Genomic DNA, 17,855 nt, shown 5'->3' with positions numbered 1-17,855 from the left:
AAAAGAGTAAAATCGTTAAACTTGGTTGTTGGAATTTTGACTGCTCTACGTACACAAGCAAAATAAAGTGATGTTTGGTAAAGGATGGTTCTTCTTTGGGTTTATATTGTATAATAATGAGACTTGTTCGTTATATAAATTAAACATTATACAAAAATTAATATATGTGTATAAAAAGTAATATTTAAGTTGAAAATAGTAAAACAACTTGTTACTAAACACTGCAAGAAGCTAGGATGTCGTTGTAGATGACATTTAGAGTGTAAGTTCCAGGAAGACCCTTGATTGTCCCTTTTTTAACTAAAACTTTCGTTGTGGTCTGTGATACTCCTCTTGATAAAGCAACATAGAGCTGACCGTGCGAGAAAACATGATCGGACAAATAGACCCCAACATTTGGAATGGTTTGACCCTGTGATTTGTTTATTGTCAGAGCAAAACTTAGCTTAATAGGAAATTGTTTCCTAGTCATTTCGAATGGCAACTTTGCATCCTGAGAGGGGCACAGTGGAATGCGAGGTAGGAAAATTCGATCACCAACGGAATTTCCAGTGACAATTTCTGCATCAATTACATGTGTGTCAAATCCTCTGCATATTAGTCTTGTTCCATTACATAGGCCATTTTTAGGATTCAAATTTCTTGTCAGTATAATGGGAGCCCCCAACTTTAGCTTCAATTTGTGAGGAGGTATACCACTCGGACAGATTGAATTCAAGTATTCTTGCTGGTATAGACCACGAGAGTCATTCTGAACTGAATCAAAAGAGTAATATGTGACTTCATCACCGGGAAATAGGTCAATTATTTCATCATTCAACAGTTGTACCGTATCATTCTTAGGCATTACTATCGCCCTACTGGTCATGTAGTCTTTGTTACCAGCATTTCTATCTAATCCTGGAAAGATTTCATTTATAAGCTTAAGACGTGAATGCTCATTCTCCCACGGAATGACAATATCTTTGGGCAGTTCAATGATGTCAGTATCACAAATAATTGGCTGAATCCCATCGCCGATGGCCATGAGTAACTCTGCAAAGGCTGGGTCATTTTTAGCACGCATATTTTCCTGTAGACGTAACACACGAACTTGCTCCCAAAGTGGAGAACTTGTTATGCATGCATCAATAGTCTGTTCCCTTGTACCACGAGGAACAACTGGCAACACCTGACGAAAATCTCCACCCATTACAAAAACTTTCCCTCCAAATGGTAAATCACTGTCTGTAATATCTCTTAAAGTTTTCTCTAACGCTTCAAACGCATAACGATGTGCCATCGTAGCCTCATCCCATATCAGTATGCTCGCCTGCCGTAACAAACTGCCTAAATTGCCAAATTTGCTGATTTTGCAAGTGGAAGTGGATGTAATTGGAATTGGGATTTTGAACCTTGAGTGGGCTGTACGACCTCCAGGCATCATGATAGCAGCAATTCCCGAGGTAGCTGTTGCAATAGCAATCTGTCCGTTGCTACGGAGTCTTGCTAAAATTGACTTATATAAGTATGTTTTACCTGTTCCGCCAGGGCCATCAACAAAGTATAGCCCACCATTCTTCTGCTGAACAGAACTAAGAATCTGGTCAAAAGCAATCTTCTGTTGTAGGTTAAGCTGACTTATAGAAGAAAGATCTTCTGAAGTAACGGGAATAGAAAGTTCCTCTGTGACCAAACTTGATATATCCTCTTGGTCAACCTGATCAGAACGCATCTGGGGCAAATCGTAATCTGAAATTGACTGTCCATATTGTTCCAACAACAACTTAAGCTCCCTTAGCAAACGATTTGTCACATAGGTTGTGTTAAAACTCCCTAACGCGTAATCTTCGGCCATACAACTATTAAATTCATTCCACAAATCACATACTCCGATAGGATTACAATAAACCAGAATTGTAACAAATAATTGTCGTAGAGAACATGGCATCTGCAGTCTGGATGCTTCAAGTAAACATTGACGAACGTCACTGTCTCTTTCTAGCAGCCCCAATTCCTGAGCAGCTTCTTTGAATGTAGGGTATAAATTAGATCCAACAGTGCGCAAATGTTCATATGATGTTGGGCCTTTGACATGGTTCAGCAGCATCCTCAAGTAAAATCTTTCACCTTCCATAGGGGAAACAGCAAATAGCCTTCCAATGACACGATTTTGGCCAACTCTTGGTTGCCAATGCTTAGTTGACTTATCCCACACATAATGCTCAGGAATTTCATGGTAAAGATATTGTCTAGCAGCAACGTCCACGCTATTCAGACGGAAAAAATCGGTTAACATCGTGCGAGAGTTCCTATCATCAGCCAAAAGATCCTCAATCAGCTGGTTACCTTGATAGGTTATTTCATGCATATTTGCCATGTGGACTTGCAAAGAATATACTGACGGGTATATTTGACTTAGTGGAAATTCGAAGATTCTCCAAAGGGCTTCTTGCGGGCAAATCCAACGGCCATCTACAAACTGCTTTATTTCATCTTGTTCATCTCTATTTGTCGACATAACTTCCATCGCTACTCGGTCTGACCCCTTGTAAATATACTTGTACAAATACTTGACGCTTTTAATACTCGAGCATATTTTGACATTGATATGGCAGTTGAACTTTTTCAATAACCATGGATTATAAGGAACAACCCAACGATTATCTACACGATAATGCCGACCATGATTCTTAACAATAGCAAAAGCGTTGTTGTCCCGCCTCATATATGTAGCATAAGAATCACTGCCTTGATTAGTTGCTGGAATGAATTGTTTTGGAAATTTTTTTGAACACTTTCGATCTCTCATGCAGACACAATTAGGATTAACATTACCGCACGGACCATGTATCATGTGTTTAACAACAATCTCATATAGTTCTGGCTCAATAGTCGGATCTGGAATTTCTGCTCTAACAATCTGATCGTAAGCATCTGCAGTAGTTAACTTGTCAGCCTCATCAAGGATTAGAAGGATGTGCGCATGCGGCAACCCTCTTTTTTGGAATTCGACTACATGAACATGTGCTGCCACTTTTCCAAGGATTCCTTTAACGAACAGATCATTTTTCAACTCTTCTAGCTTGGCACGGAAAATCCTGACTATCAAATCTGGTCTATCATTTGGAACCTGGCCTTCTAACAACTTCGGCCGATCTCGACCACGATGGATTGCATGTCATTGTGATAAACAAATCTGGTCTCCCGTACTTTTGAACCAATGCCATAGCATCATGATATCGACGATGCATGTCACGGGGACAGCCCAAAAAAGTGGCAGGCAAAATTGTTTTGCGACCGACATTGCCTTCAATTTAAAATAAACAATAAATTAAAGGTTTTCCATTTGATTAAATTTAATAAGTTTTTAAATTCAAAGTGTACCTGAATGAAGTTCCCCCAAACTTAAAGAGTCTTGCAATCCTTGATAAAGTTCAGCCCTTATTTCTTGCTGGTGATCACGTATCCACCTTAATCTTAAAGTTGATATTTTAACATAGTTGTCGACTATGTATTGTTGTAGAAGACGACCACTACAGAGCAAAAGAGAAGGATCATGTGGGCGAATCTAATAAGGGAATTACAAATTAGTGGCATCCAATTGGGTAAAAAAGCATGTGTATATAACATAATATTATAAAATGTTAGCAAGAGGCTTACTTGTAGCAAGTAACAATAAAATTGTTGACATGTAAGTCGGGCCCTATTGGAACGAAACATATGTAAATTCCATCCTGGACTGCCATGAGGGAGTAGAAGAGGGTACTGAAGTGGATCATAATAGCCTGCAGTGTCTGGCACATTTTCAAATTCACCAGAAATCCTTTGGGCTATGATGTTGCGTTCATTAAGGTTACTTGGATCTTCACTACCAACTAAAATCGTAGCTACTTGAGAAGACGTAGGAATACTATATTGATGATTTCCGATTGGGTTATCTTTAATAACCAGCCGAACATTTGGTGATGCTAATCGTTGCGACACCTGTCGGAAAATTTGGACGTATGGATTCTCTTTTAAAACATTATGGATGATAGCCAATACCCGTCGGTCTAGTACTCCATTTTCAGCCATCCGATAATCAAGTTCATGATCTGTGTCATATATATACATTTGTAGAAATCTGGGTTTGTGTCCTGGACTTGGTAGTAGGCCACCAATACGGCGATAAATAGCACCACGAGCTTTATATGTGTAAATTCCTTCCCTACCATCAGCGAGCGTATCGTCAATGTCAACGCCCATAGAAGTGAAGGAAAAAAAACATGGTTATGCGCGACGTATGTTTTCCTAAATTCAAGCGCCGATTGTTGCTTGAGATGCATATAAATTAATCAAATCGGGTTAGGCTACCATAGGAGGTAAAGTAATTGTCCCATTAGAGCAACATAAACTTGGTGGTTCACGATTGAATAATTTTGCTTGACATTTAGAACAATTCGAGGTGGTGGTAAGCGATGTGTGGCTACGAGTAGAAGAGTCATCATAGCCTCGGCGTGAGTTATGATTACGCCTTCTTCTAGTCACAAAGCATGCTTGTCGACTATTCTTAACGCCACCTGAGGCAAAATGCTTTCGATAGTTAATATATGTATTACATAAACCAAGTAACTTAATGTAAGTAAATGACTTATATAGATATTCTTAATTTAAGCAGTGAAGCCAACCTTGCACAAAATGACGAAGGTTCTCTTAAACACGCGTTGTCGCCTCCAATTCCATCAACATCTATTACAGCATAAGCATTTCTTAATGAATCAGTTGTAACCATGTCTCCATATTCGTCATCAACATCTGTTTATACAAAAAAAATTAAAGTTATACGCGATACGTGAAGGAAAAAATATTGAGTAGTTATCAACGCAACCATAAGTTTGGATGTATAACCTACGAAAGGCTCGCCGTCACTGTCACTAATGTTATTAATGCCATTCCGATCTGGATTGATGGTATTGATATCATATTCGTCAAGAATTTCATCAGCATGAATTCCTATAACTTAACAAAGTTACATTTTATTTTGTAAGTACCACGGTATAAATGGAATAAATCTTTTATCAAGACACAATGGAATTGAAATTGCAGCGGAGTAGTTGGTAGAAGGGGGTTTAGCATTACCGTCATTGCTTGCACTTGCGGCTGCAGTTGACGTTGCATCGATAATGCTAGAACCATCGCTTCCCAAGTTCTGAGCATATTGTTGCATATGAGTCAACCTTCTTCGCTGTGTAGTACGATCCACACAGAGTAATTGATCGGAAATATTTCTAGGTTGAGGTCGCAGGCGAGTTAGCTTCTGAGTAATGCACCTGTTGGAGCGTAATGATACATTATAATTACTGCTTGCACAACCAGATCTGTTTGGTGCTGCTTCAATAAATTCTGAAACCGTTTACCAAGTTCTGGCGTAACGCCTTATATGAGTTAAACGACTTCGTTGCGTAGGTCGACCATCGCAAACCAACTGGTTTGCCATATTTCTTGTTTGGTGTTGTACCTGAGTAACCACCTGAGACATTAAATTGTTGGAGTGCAATGATTCCTCAGTGGGAATCAAGCGAGGAACTGCCCACGCTATACGCATGCGGTCTCTTTGAGCAGTTATTGCTTCATTTCTTTATCGTCGCATTCGTTGGTAATAATTTCTCCGTAAACGATTTCTTCTCTTGGCTACCTGTGTTGAATCCATATTAGCTCGCCTCTCTCGTTCCCTAATCCGCCGATTTCGTTGTTGTTGTTGTTGAGCACTATCATAACTTTGGAGTTCTAAATTCGAATTACTTCCATTCAAATCCATATGCTAATGCTAAACAAATGGCAATACAAAGTAGAATGATTCAAATTTCACCGTGTATCTAATTTGCTAATGTTTAAAAGTGGAATACGATTAGAAATACTTGTGTACCTGAAATTCTTGGCTGAAACAAACTTGAAAGATTTGGTGACCCAAGCATATGAGTTGGTTGTTTTCGTTGAAAACAATCTCGCTCGATTATCCACGGGCCGATTGTATGACACTAACTTATTGTCAATAAAAATCCTCTGAGGTAAATGGCAACAAATTTTTCATTACGTACCATCTTAAAGCAAATTTCCCAGTTGTTAACGTAAAATAGTTATATGAAAATAATATAGCATATCCAACTAATAAATAAGTATATAAATAATTAATGTCTCATAATGCATTTGATTTAAAAAAATAAAGTCAGACTGTAACCAGTATGTAGCGTGGTTAAGGTGAACATGTTAGCTTTAGCTATTCATTATTTTTTTGCGTGCAATCTGTATGTCATGTAGTGATACAATTTAATAACATGACAATTTTAAAGTGCTACAAAGTCAATAAAGCAAAATGGCTAAACAATATTGTTGCCAAAACTATCATTGAAAAATCCTTTTAAGCTATTGGCTAAAATATTGTTAGCGGCAAAAAAAAAAAAATTCAATCTTCAAACAAAGCCCAATATGCAAAGCAGCTAAGTTTGATATGATAGTTCATCAATCTGAAGCCACAAAATACAATTGATCAACCCCGACACTCTATTTTTTTTTAGGAACAAAAGAAGCTATGGTCCTATAACACATTACATAGTTAATTGTAACATAATAAACATTTGATTGTTCCTGATTAATGCACTATGATCATATACAGTTTTTCTACCACAATGTACTATAACGTTTTTTGTACCACCTTTGTATTGCTAGGTACCAAAATTCTGTTAAGTAAATTTGGGCAAACGAACAGAAAATTACTTGAAGACTACAGAGGTCAGTAGTTAGTTTAAAAAACAGTAAAAAAAATGTCAAAACAACAAATGCCAGAGATTGAGTCAAGTAATTTTCCGTTTTAGTTTACTTATCTAAATGGTTTTCATAGTTGATGAATTAAATTTGGGTAGTTCAAATCGACGTCAAACTGTATTGAAATGGTGGTAAAAAGCAAACCAAAACTGCAAAAATGAATTCATTACAATTTAAATAACAAAAGAGCTAAAAAAAAAAAAAAAAAAAAAAAAAAAAACAGAAATTAGTAGATACCTGGAGTGTTTGACGATTACAAATAAACATTGTATAGCATCAAAGTTTGTTCTTTTTTTTTTGTTCTGCATAAAGCAGTTTAACGACTTTCTTATCAAACACTTAGTACGAATGCTGCGCTGAAGTGAGGCAGGGGCAAGTATTTAAAGAGGAAAGAAAATAATGGTGGGGATATTAGAAAAACTTTAAATGTAAAGTAGGTTTGTTGTTTAGTGACGGTGGGGCTGAAAATAGTATACTGAATGAGGTGCTTCAAATTTGGAGAGGTTAGATTAAACATTGTTTCCACAAGAGAAGTTATAGCCACAGAGTTATACATCTGAACGGGGTCCCACAGAAGACTTTTAGAAAATTAAACAGACACTTATCAGAACAAACAAATAGAATAAATAGGAAAAGCAGGTAGAGCTGGTACTCATGTCTAATTTGCACTGCTCAGATGCGTTAAACCCTGTGGAGTGGAGCGAAGCATAAAAGAGGCGTACATTTGATGATAACTTCAGAAATACATAAAAGCCCTCTGTATATGCACTTAAATTTGACTAAAGCACAGGCTAGAAATGGAAAGCAAAAAGTAAGTTACAATGTTCTCCCTTTGTTAGCCAATGTTTTTTTTTTTGCTCAACATTTAGTAAGGGCAGCACGCGGGTATAAAAAGGCTGATTACTTTTAAGGTGCCAGGTTATTTATAGTAGTAGTGATTGGTGAAGTTGAGGATACGCCAGGGTGTACCCTGGGCCCCCCCTGGCTCTGCCACTGGTGGACATCTGAGTCCACCACCAAGATTTTCTTTATGTCTGAATATTGAAAGTACAACAAAACAAAAGTCAAGTTATGGACTTTAGAATAAAATAGGAACAACAAAGCAAAAGTTCACCATACCTTCTCTAGAATACAACGAGCTGCAATGGCAACGTTGCTAAAAATGCATAATCCCATTGCCGTGTGGGGTTCTGCATGGTGCCCTCGTGGTCTAATGAGAGCCAAAGCAGAATGCAATTCTCCACTAGCAACCTTATTAGCAGCCTAAAAAGTAATCAGAAACAACAATTAGAAACACCAGCTAATTCCAACTCAGTCAAAATAGTAGCTCTAAACTTGAAAACTTTATCCCTTTAAATTTCCCTTTCCCATCAGTCCTAACATTAGCAGTAAAATAGTCTTGCCAGTCTAATGTGGCAAGTATCTCAAATAAGTTTTCCACTTCAATAAAATTAAAATTATTTCCCAAAACCTTAATACAGAAATCGATTATAAGATTATGACTAATTCAAATGAACAAAGGCAAAATAACTACTCAAATAATGGAATTTGAGATATTTGAGCAGTAGAACACCACATCAAACCTTGTTTACACCAAAATTATTAATGAAACGCCTATTTCTTAAAGAAAATTGGGACGAGTTTTCATAACTCACCATGATGAGACTCCCTGCAGCAAGCTTTGCCCGCTCTCACTGAATGCCTATTTAAATCAACATCCACCGATTTCCCATATATTGTTCTCTCATTATCCGAGACTCTAGTGCTAAGCCCATATAGTCTATCCACGTAATCCTGAGTGTGAATAGAGAGCAGCTCCCTCTTTGTTACACACTTTCCTCGAAAGGTGAAACACCTAACAAACACTAATTTAGTAAAAGAAAGTTCAATTTAAACAAAACAAAGCATTGAAGGACATTATCTAACCTTCGAAAAAAGTTTTCTGCATGTAATTCCACAAACAACTTAGCTAATCTTTCCGTGTTTTCGTATGTATGATCTGGAGCATGCTTTAACATATCCGTGTGAGAGATCAGACCGACTTTATTATTCTTCTGCAAACCATGTTCAAATAATCAATGAAAACATAATTTTTCTACGCTATTTTTTTTTCTCTAATATTATTGTGCAATCAGATCTCATATCCACTATTGTTCTGACAAAAGAATGCATCTTCCTATCCATAATTCATTTGGTTAAGACAAATATAAGAACGTATCCAAAAACAAACCTTTAGACGAGGAAGCCCTAGTGAAGTCCGAGAGCTTTCTGCAAATTCAAATATTCACATGAAATTAGACAAAGATTTATCAAACTTTAAAAACCTTTAATTACATTAGCCACAGTAACGGGACCACACATAAAACATCAGTAAAAGCATCATATTTGATAACCATGACATATGATCATATAAGAAAATAATTGCTATAAAAATATAACAAGTCAGAAAGGTGAGTTAGGTATCATTTTGCCTACCTAAATAATCTGGAATTCAAATAGTGATGCATTCTAATTAAATTAAACGTTCCTACAGGAGTAAATAAACTACTAGGGGCGTAGTGTTTTAAAAAATGACACAAAAAATATATTAGGACTGTCACGTTTACAGAATCGTATGTACATGCTTACCTCCAGGAGAATGAATTTTTCTATTAGAAGTTGACTGCTTAAAAGCCATTAGAGCATCGTCTAAGGCAGATAGATCCGCTGACTTCTTATCTTCCTCAGTGCATATAACAGACAGTGATCTATTTATCCTCACAGAACGCCCTGGCTTAAGTTCTGGTGGTAGCATTGGGGGTGGAGAAGGTGGAGAATGTACATGCTTACCTCCAGGAGAATGAATTTTTCTATTAGAAATTGACTGCTCAAAAGTCACTAGAGCATCGTCTAAGGCAGATAGATCCGCTGACTTCGTATCTTCCTCAGTGCATATAGCAGACAGTGATCTATTTATCTGTATGAACTGTGATCACAACCTATAATATTACTAGTCCCAAGTTCTTGCTCTCCCCTCTTTCTTTTTTTCCTCCTCCTCTCTCTCTCTCTTCCTTTCTCTTTTATATCTCCTCCCTCTCCTTCCACGTACCGCAGCGGTTATCTTACGGTTATGGTTCTGCTCTCCCTCTCTCCACGTCTCGCAGCAGTTCCAGAGCGGTTGGGATACCGCGGATCTGATCCTGTACAACCTGTCTTCCCACGCTATACCGCATCCGGTCCCGTTGTCACCACTAACCTCCTAGGTCATGTAATGCGCCCTATCAGATACCCCCTCACCGCCCTATTGATGGTCGACCGGGCAATGGTGCCGAGAACTACCCCCTTCTTTCCATACACACTCTTTTGAATACTTCTTCCGACCCTCCCACTCTGTCCCCTATCTCTTTCTCCCAAAGACGTGTTCCCGCGTGCTTCCTCTCAGATATTGCCACACGGAAATACGCCGCAGCGCCAGATATCTTTGCCCGCCGAAAATCGAGATTACACGCGTCCCCATTTCTTTGGTTCTCTGTTGGTCAGTTACCATTTTGTCCCTGCCCCCTCAAATCCCGCTCAAATCTCTCTCTTCTCTCACAACCCTCAAAACCCTCAAACAGTAAACCCTCACCATTTTTCTTTTCAACTTCCCCATCTTCAACCTCTTCCCCCGTTTTCCTTTCGTCAATTTCTTCGCGCAACCTCCGGCACGTTTTGGTTCTACGCCCTCCATTGCTTTGGCCCTCTCTTGCTACAGGTTTGTCTTAAATTGTTTTCCTTTCCTCTCGTTATTTGTGCATTCATTGTTTATTTTGGGGGTTGCTTCTTCATTATCTTCTTTTCCTAGATTGCGCATCTATCTTTTTTTGAACTTCCCTCTTTACACTGTTTCCATTATGCCTTCATCGGAATGTGAGGTCATCTCCTCCACCCAATCCTCCGCCACCACATCAGGTAAATCTGGATCCTCTACCCCTAGATCTAGTCGACAATCCAGCGGACGGATCTGAATCCCCGGCTTCAAACTCTACCGATCCCACATTTGTTCCATCTACTTCGGTAGGAAACCTTCTCTGCCATCACCGCCGCCCCCTACTACCGGACCCAATCTAGATGCCGTTAAAGCCGCTTACGGCATTCCTAGTGACATTATTTCGAACATGTAATGCGGCGTCACCCACTTTCCTCACTTAGTATCACCGCGCCCTGGTTATCTCGTAGCTACTGTAGGACAGATAGCGGCCGGTTTACGTTTCCCTTTGACTCCCCTTGATGTCGAGGTCTGTAACCATTTCAACATTCCTCCGTGCCAAGGCATAGGTAACTTCTGGCGTGTTATGTATGCCGCCAACCACTACAATGAGACTCACTCCCCCAAAATACAACTCCGTGATATCCTTGCCTACTTCTATATAAAGAAAAGCACTAAACCGGGAATGTGGGATATCAATCTTACGCTTTCGTCCTCAAAAGAAGTCTTTCCTTCTTCACATCACCACCGACAAGGTGTGGCATCGCATTACCGTTGTATGTGTCCGGTAATTTTTATCCAGCGGACCTCCCTCGGAAGTTTCTCGAGGCATCTCCATTTCTAACAAGTGGTAAGTAAGCCGTTTTGAGTTGCGGTATTTATCTCTCACCTGTCTTTAATTTGTCTTTGTTCTTGGTGATGTAGGTTGGAGACCCGATTCGCGATCCCAGATATACAACGGTGTTTACTCAGAAATTTTCCAATCCCTCCGCGAACTCGGGAGTTCATAGTGTGAAGTCCTTGGCATTGATCCGGAAAAAGCCACTCCTCTGTTACTTGACCCTTCTCTAAAAGACATTGGCAAATACCAAGCCCCCCTCTATCGTCTGCCGCCCCCCAAAGAAAGAAAGCCCAAACCATCCCCACCTCAAAAAAGAAAACGCCCGTCTTACAAGTCTTTCAACTATACCACCAAAATCTCCCATTCACGAGCTGTTGCTCAACGAGCCGCTGCTGCTAAAAAGAAGACTACTACCGCGGACAACCTTCCTCATTCCTACTCTCGTGTGGCTGAGTGGGAAGACGATTTTGCTCCTACTACCGCTCCCCCTTCTGCCACCTCAATGGATGTGAACAAGTACAAGCTTTGGGACAGCGACTCTGATGGGGATGCGCCTGTTGACGTGTCAAACAAAAGCCCTCCCACCAAAAGGGCTAAAACTTCTTCCGCTATTCCTCCACCAACTACTGGCCGCAATGAACCTCTGCGGTCTGTGATATCTTCGCGCCGCCCTAGCAGGATTCTTCTTCAGCTGGTCCTTTAACCTCTGGGCCTGTCGAGGTGTGGCATCCCAAGTTCAAGGCTAGGGACCGCGATGTGACTACACGAGACTCGGCTTTGGAAAATCCAGCCGTTGCCGCCTCCTTATTTTTCAGCTCTCACCTCCCTCGGGATCAAGCTTATGGAGATGCTGGTACCGTTGCTTCCCACAGGGCCTCCATTTACACTGGATGGGAAAAGGTATGCGTTATTGACTATAATATCTCTCCATCCTTTGTGCTACTCTTATACCCAATATGTCTCTGCAGCTGAGTCTAGACATCGGCTATGTGCTGCGTGGCCTGACCAGCACCGTGGAGAACTTGGACGCGGCGAAGCAGGAGATACACGACCCTGATGGCTGGAAAGCAAGGTACGCCAAGCTGGAGAAGGATAGGGACGAGGTGCGGATCAAGGCAGTTAAGCTCCATAAGGAGCTCCAAGTAGCTGAGGACAGACACCGCGACTACGTAGCGGGTGTCAATTCAAAAATGGAAAGCCTTAGAGAGACGGAGAGGCTTGCCACTCAAGCTGCTGTGGATAAGGCTGTCAAAGAGGCCGTGGATCGATTCCGGGGCCTTGCTGCGAAAAAGATCGCATGCGAACTGCAACAACAACTTGATCAGCTTAGCGCTGCTGGCCGACTGCTTCCACCGCCTCCTCTTGTTATAGAGACATCGTCCCTGGTAGAACCAATTGTGCAGTCTGAAGCTGTTGAGACGCCTACCACTGGTGTTACGACTCCCATCACCGGCGCGGTCCCTTCTCCAGTGGAGGCGAATGAAGATGCCAGCATCCCAGTCAATGAAGATGAAAATACTTCTCCTGAAGAACCGACTACTGATCCTTAGTAGTAACACATGTCGGCTTACTTTCTTTGCAGATGGCCTTGGATTTGTAATAGTTGAACAATTATCGTTGTGTTTATGAGGAACAACGTCTTTTGTAGCTAGTACTTTTATATTCTTTGTGCTCTTTTTGCATTGTAATTCACTATCCGTCGTGTTTCGATTACGACGTATTTTTACTTCGTTATGCATGGAGCCATTGATCTATATGTTACTTTGACTTAATCCCTTTTCATTTGCATCTCCAAACTCCGTTAGCTGGACACTAGCTATGGTTGTCCCTTGTTATTTGGACGCACTGTCGGCGAAGGGCTCTCTTCCCCCCTTCATTTACTATTTGTATAGTTTTTAAACAAGTTAGGGTTGCCCCCAGTTCGATTCGGACAAACAGTCCGCGAAGGGCTCTTTCCCCCCGCTCGCTCTTTGGTAGCTGTGAAGCTAGTTAGGGTTGCCCCCAGTTTGATTCGGACTTAAAGTCCTCGAAGGGCTCGTCCCCCCCGCGCTGGTTTTGTATAGCTATGAAGCTAGTCAGGGTTGCCCCCAGTTTGATTCGGACTTACAGTCCGCGAAGGGCTCGTCCCCCCCGCGCTCGTTTTGTATAGCTGTGAAGCTAGTCAGGGTTGCCCCCAGTTTGATTCGGACTTACAGTCCGCGAAGGGCTCGTCCCCCGCTTCGCTTTGTATAGCTGTGAAGCTAGTCAGGGTTGCCCCCAGTTTGATTCGGACTTACAGTCCGCGAAGGGTTCGCCCCCGCTTCGCTTTGTATAGCTGTGAAGCTAGTCAGGGTTGCCCCCAGTTTGATTCGGACTTACAGTCCGCGAAGGGCTCGTCCCCCCCACGCTCTCTTTGTATAGCTGTGAAGCTAGTCAGGGTTGCCCCCAGCTTGACTCGGATAACATACTCGTCCCTGTTTGGTTTCTATTATGCGTTGCTAATCTTGTTGGAAGGAATGCATGTTTATTTCATAGTCATAATAATAAACCATACAAAGAGTGCGTTATCGAATATGAAAAGACTGAACAAAGATCTTAGACATGGAACTTTTTCAACATTCTGATGTTCCACGGCTTATCTATTTTATCTCCAGTCGTAGTCTCTAATCCATAAGTTCCAGAGGTACCCTTCTTACTGATGACATATGGGCCTTCCCAGTTTGGCCCCAGCTTCCCATCGTTATCGTTCTTGGTGGCTGGAGTAACTCGTCGCAGCACATAGTCCCCCACCTGGAAACTCCGTGGCTTCACTCGTTTATCATATTGTCTCTGCAGAGTTCGATGGTATTCCTCCAACCGAATACGGGCTATCTCTCTTCTCTCCTCAACAAGATTCAAGTCCGCGGCCAATATTTTCTCATTCAGTCCATGTTCCACAGCTTGCGTTCTGGTCGTGGATTCTATCATTTCCACTGGGATGACGGCCTCTACTCCGTACGCCATCGCGAACGGCGATTCATTAGTGGAAGTTCTTGGTGTGGTCCGATACGCCCATAGCACATGACTTAATTCGTCCGCCCATGCACCCTTTCTCTCTTCCAACTTTCGCTTTAGATTGTCCATTATTATTTTGTTAGATGCCTCTGCTTGTCCATTTCCTTCAGGGTTGTATGGGGCAGAAAACCCTTGTTTGACTCTAAATGCTTGAAGAAATTCTCGCACTTTTTTCCCTGTAAATTGCGTTCCGTTGTTCGATGATGATATCGATTATGTAGCCAAACCTGCATATTATATTCTCCCACAAAAACTTTTTCACATTCTCTTCTTTAACTTGTTGCAAAGCTACTCCTTCCACCCATTTGGTAAAATAGTCAGTAGCGGCTAACATAAATCTCCTTTTTCCACTTGCCAATTGTAGAGGCCCTACAATATCCAGTCCCCACATAGCGAACGGCCATGGGCTGAACACATTGTGTAGTGGCTCAGCTGGTGAATGTATGAATGAAGCAAATCGTTGGCATTTCCCACATTTCTTGGCGTACTCGGTGGCGTCTCTTTTCATATGGGGCCAAAAATACCCTTGCCCTATCAATCTATGAGTTGTAGTTCGCCCCGCGGAATGACTGCCGCAATCTCCTTCGTGAACCTCGGCTAGAAGTTCACGAGCTTGCCGCGGACCTAAACATTTTAGCAACGGCCCACTGAAGTTTCTCCGGTACAGGTCATCATCCAGTAATGTGTATCGCTGACTCAACTGTTCCAATCTTCGCCTGTCTTGTTTACTCTCCACCTCTACCCCTCTCAAAAAAGCCTTGATTGGTTCCATCCAACTCTGATCCCCTTCGGTAGCGAGGCAAATATCATTTTCATCTGATGTACTCGGCTTGCTTAACACCCTTACATCAATAGACCGACCCTCTAATCCAGGCAAAACTGCAGCCACATAAGCCAAAGCATCGGCGTGTCTATTCTCTCCGCGGCCCAGATGTGCAAATTGTATTTTGTTGAACTTACTTGCCCTTCGTTGTAAGACCTCAAGATATCTTGCCATCTGGGGACAGCGAGCTGCAAAGCCTCCATTCACCTGACTCACTACCAAGTTGGAATCTGAGAAAACAGACAACTCCTTCACCCCTAGATCTCTCGCTAAGTCTAACCCAGCTATCACGGCTTTATATTCAGACTCATTATTTGAGGTTGCGAACCCCAATTTCATGGATAACTTAAGGCGATTGTTCTCAGGAGTAACTAACACGACCCCTATGCCATTTCCTGTGTCCGTAGCAGAGCCATCCGTGAAAACTCTCCACCCATTACGCACATCCCACGGATCCAGTGGATCGCAGCTGACCTCCGCTTCAAATTCCATTACCATTTCATCTCCCCAAGTGGGATCCTCTGCCGGAAATTCGGCCAGAAACTCCGCCACGGCTTGTGCCTTTTCTGCTGTTCTGACTTGGTAAGTAATCTCATAAGAACTGAGTAAGACCGCCCACTTAAGCATCCTACCTGACTTCTCGGCCTTCAACGCTTGTCTGAGAGGCAAATTTGTTACCACAACCACAGAATGAGATTCAAAGTACGGTTTCAATTTAAGTGCTGAAAATATCAACGCCAAAGCATACTTCTCAATCCTGCTATATCGGGTCTCTGCCTGCAGTAAGGTTTTGCTTTGAAAATACACTGGCTTTTCTATCCTGTTGACCACCCTCACAAGAACTGAACTTATTGCGTACTCACTAACCCCTAGATACAAATGCAATTTCTCTCCCTGTTCAGGCCGCGACAGCAAGGGTGCCTGCCCAAGGTATCTTTTCAACTCTTGAAAGGCTGTTTCGCACTCCGCGGTCCAATGGAAATTAGGCGATTTTCGCAGCAATCGGTATAAAGGCCGGCACTTGTCCGATGATTTGGAGATGAATCTGTTAAGTGCGGTGACTCTCCCAGCCAGTCTTTGTACTTCTTTCACATTCTGCGGAGATGGCATCTCAATCAGTGACCGGATCTGATCTGGATTTGCTTCAATTCCGCGATGAGTGACTATGTAGCCCAGAAACTTTCCTGAAGTTACCCCGAATGAGCATTTCTTGGGATTTAGTTTTAGCTTATGCTTCCGAAGTATGTCAAAAGTTTCCTGGAGGCCTTCCAAGTGCTCTCTTTCCGACATGCTCTTTTCCACCATATCGTCGATGTATATTTCTATCCCCTTTCGAATCTTGCCTTCGAACATCTTTTCTCCCAACCGCTGAAAAGTAGCACCCGCGTTTTTTAACCCAAAAGGCATTCTGGTGTAACAATAAGTACCACCTTCCACCACAAAGGTGGTTTTCTCCTGATCTGGCTCTAACATCGCGACCTGATTGTATCCCATCGACGCGTCCATGAAGGAAAACACTTTGTAACCTGCCGTTCTATCAATTAGCTCATCCACCCGGGGCATCGGGTAATAGTCCTTCGGGCATTCTTTATTAACGTCTGTGAAGTCGACACACATTCGAACTTTGCCGTTCTTTTCGGTACCGCGACTACATTAGATAACCATTCTGTAAACTCCACTTCCCTTATTATTCCTGCCCCTTTCAACCGTGTAACCTCTTCGTGGATCCCTTCTGCGTATTTTTGCCTTATACTTCTCATCTTTTGTCGCACTGGCTTAGCATCTTCATTCATATGCAAGTGATGACAAGCATACTCCGGATCCAAACCTATGATATCCTCAATTACCCATGCGAATATATCGGTGTTGTCTGCAAGAAAATGTACCAACTTACATTTCCATTCATCCGGCAAGTCCGCTCCAACCGATGTAAACTTTTCCTCTTCTCCCACCCCGAGGTTCACTACCTCCAACTCATCCAGCGTTTTCGGTCCCAGTGGAGGCCCATACCCCTCTATTCCCACTTCCTTCTGTAATTGCTATGTAGGTCCCGTATCGTGTGATGACTCCTCGCCCTTGGTACCGCGGACCATACTTTTTACCGTCACTTGATGGATACTCTGCGCTGCTACTTGGTCACCCTTTATTTCATATGTTCCCCCATTAGTGGGAAGCGGATCACCTGGTATAATGTCGATGGGACGGCTTTCATTTTGTGGATCCATTTCCTCCCGAGGATGGCATTATACTGGGAACTTGCATCCACCACCATAAATCTGGTGAATACCGTGGTCGGGCCGGCTGTAACCGGTAGCATCAATTCACCCAAGGGCTCTGTCATGCTGCCGTTGAACCCATAAAGATTAGTTTGGGGGGCTTGTAACTGGTCTTTTCTAATATTCATCTCCTCCACCGCCCCTTTAAACAACAAGTCAACTGAACTGCCGCAGTCTATTAGCACCCTCTTTACCAGATAATTGCCCATCGCTATAGTAATCACCAGAGCATCCTCATGCGGGGAAATTACTGACTTTAAGTCTTTCGGGGTGAACCTTATGCTTTCATCACCCATTACGACTCCTTGAACTAGTCGCGGTATGCTCACCACTTCATTCACTTGTTGTAAACTGGCTGTCTTTCTCATCTTT

The 17,855-nt window shown here is 42.0% G+C and overlaps 3 protein-coding genes and 2 long non-coding RNA genes across 5 annotated transcripts; all 5 read right to left on the bottom strand.

Annotated features, from left to right (window-relative positions):
* Positions 1-214: 214 nt before the first annotated feature.
* LOC147489117 (uncharacterized) lies at positions 215-4,139 on the bottom strand. Its single transcript, XM_086574574.1, is given in 4 exon segments — positions 215-3,131; positions 3,133-3,289; positions 3,367-3,550; positions 3,643-4,139. Coding segments are annotated over 4 exon segments (3,711 nt in total). The 5' UTR covers positions 4,096-4,139.
* A 525-nt stretch (positions 4,140-4,664) lies between these two features.
* Positions 4,665-5,348, bottom strand: LOC147489116 (uncharacterized). The gene is made up of 3 exons (XR_015203189.1): positions 5,101-5,348; positions 4,870-4,980; positions 4,665-4,776 (listed from the first exon to the last, which is right to left on the bottom strand). It is a non-coding gene; the product is annotated as an uncharacterized LOC147489116 (long non-coding RNA).
* A 2,097-nt stretch (positions 5,349-7,445) lies between these two features.
* On the bottom strand, positions 7,446-9,140 carry LOC147489115 (uncharacterized). The gene is made up of 5 exons (XR_015203293.1): positions 9,014-9,140; positions 8,710-8,837; positions 8,439-8,638; positions 7,903-8,046; positions 7,446-7,817 (listed from the first exon to the last, which is right to left on the bottom strand). It is a non-coding gene; the product is annotated as an uncharacterized LOC147489115 (long non-coding RNA).
* A 4,785-nt stretch (positions 9,141-13,925) lies between these two features.
* LOC147489114 (uncharacterized) lies at positions 13,926-14,333 on the bottom strand. Its single transcript, XM_086574573.1, has one exon. It carries the CDS (start codon positions 14,331-14,333, stop codon positions 13,926-13,928), a length of 408 nt encoding a protein of 135 aa, XP_086430699.1.
* Positions 14,334-14,526: 193 nt separating this feature from the next.
* Positions 14,527-16,701, bottom strand: LOC147489113 (uncharacterized). The gene has a single exon (XM_086574572.1). It carries the CDS (start codon positions 16,699-16,701, stop codon positions 14,527-14,529), a length of 2,175 nt encoding a protein of 724 aa, XP_086430698.1.
* Between the last annotated feature and the right edge of the window lie 1,154 nt (positions 16,702-17,855).

Source organism: Coptis chinensis, chromosome 7, assembly GCF_015680905.1.
Source record: "Coptis chinensis isolate HL-2020 chromosome 7, ASM1568090v1, whole genome shotgun sequence".
NCBI classification, from domain to species: domain Eukaryota; kingdom Viridiplantae; phylum Streptophyta; class Magnoliopsida; order Ranunculales; family Ranunculaceae; genus Coptis; species Coptis chinensis.
This window is presented reverse-complemented; position numbering and strand designations above follow the sequence as displayed.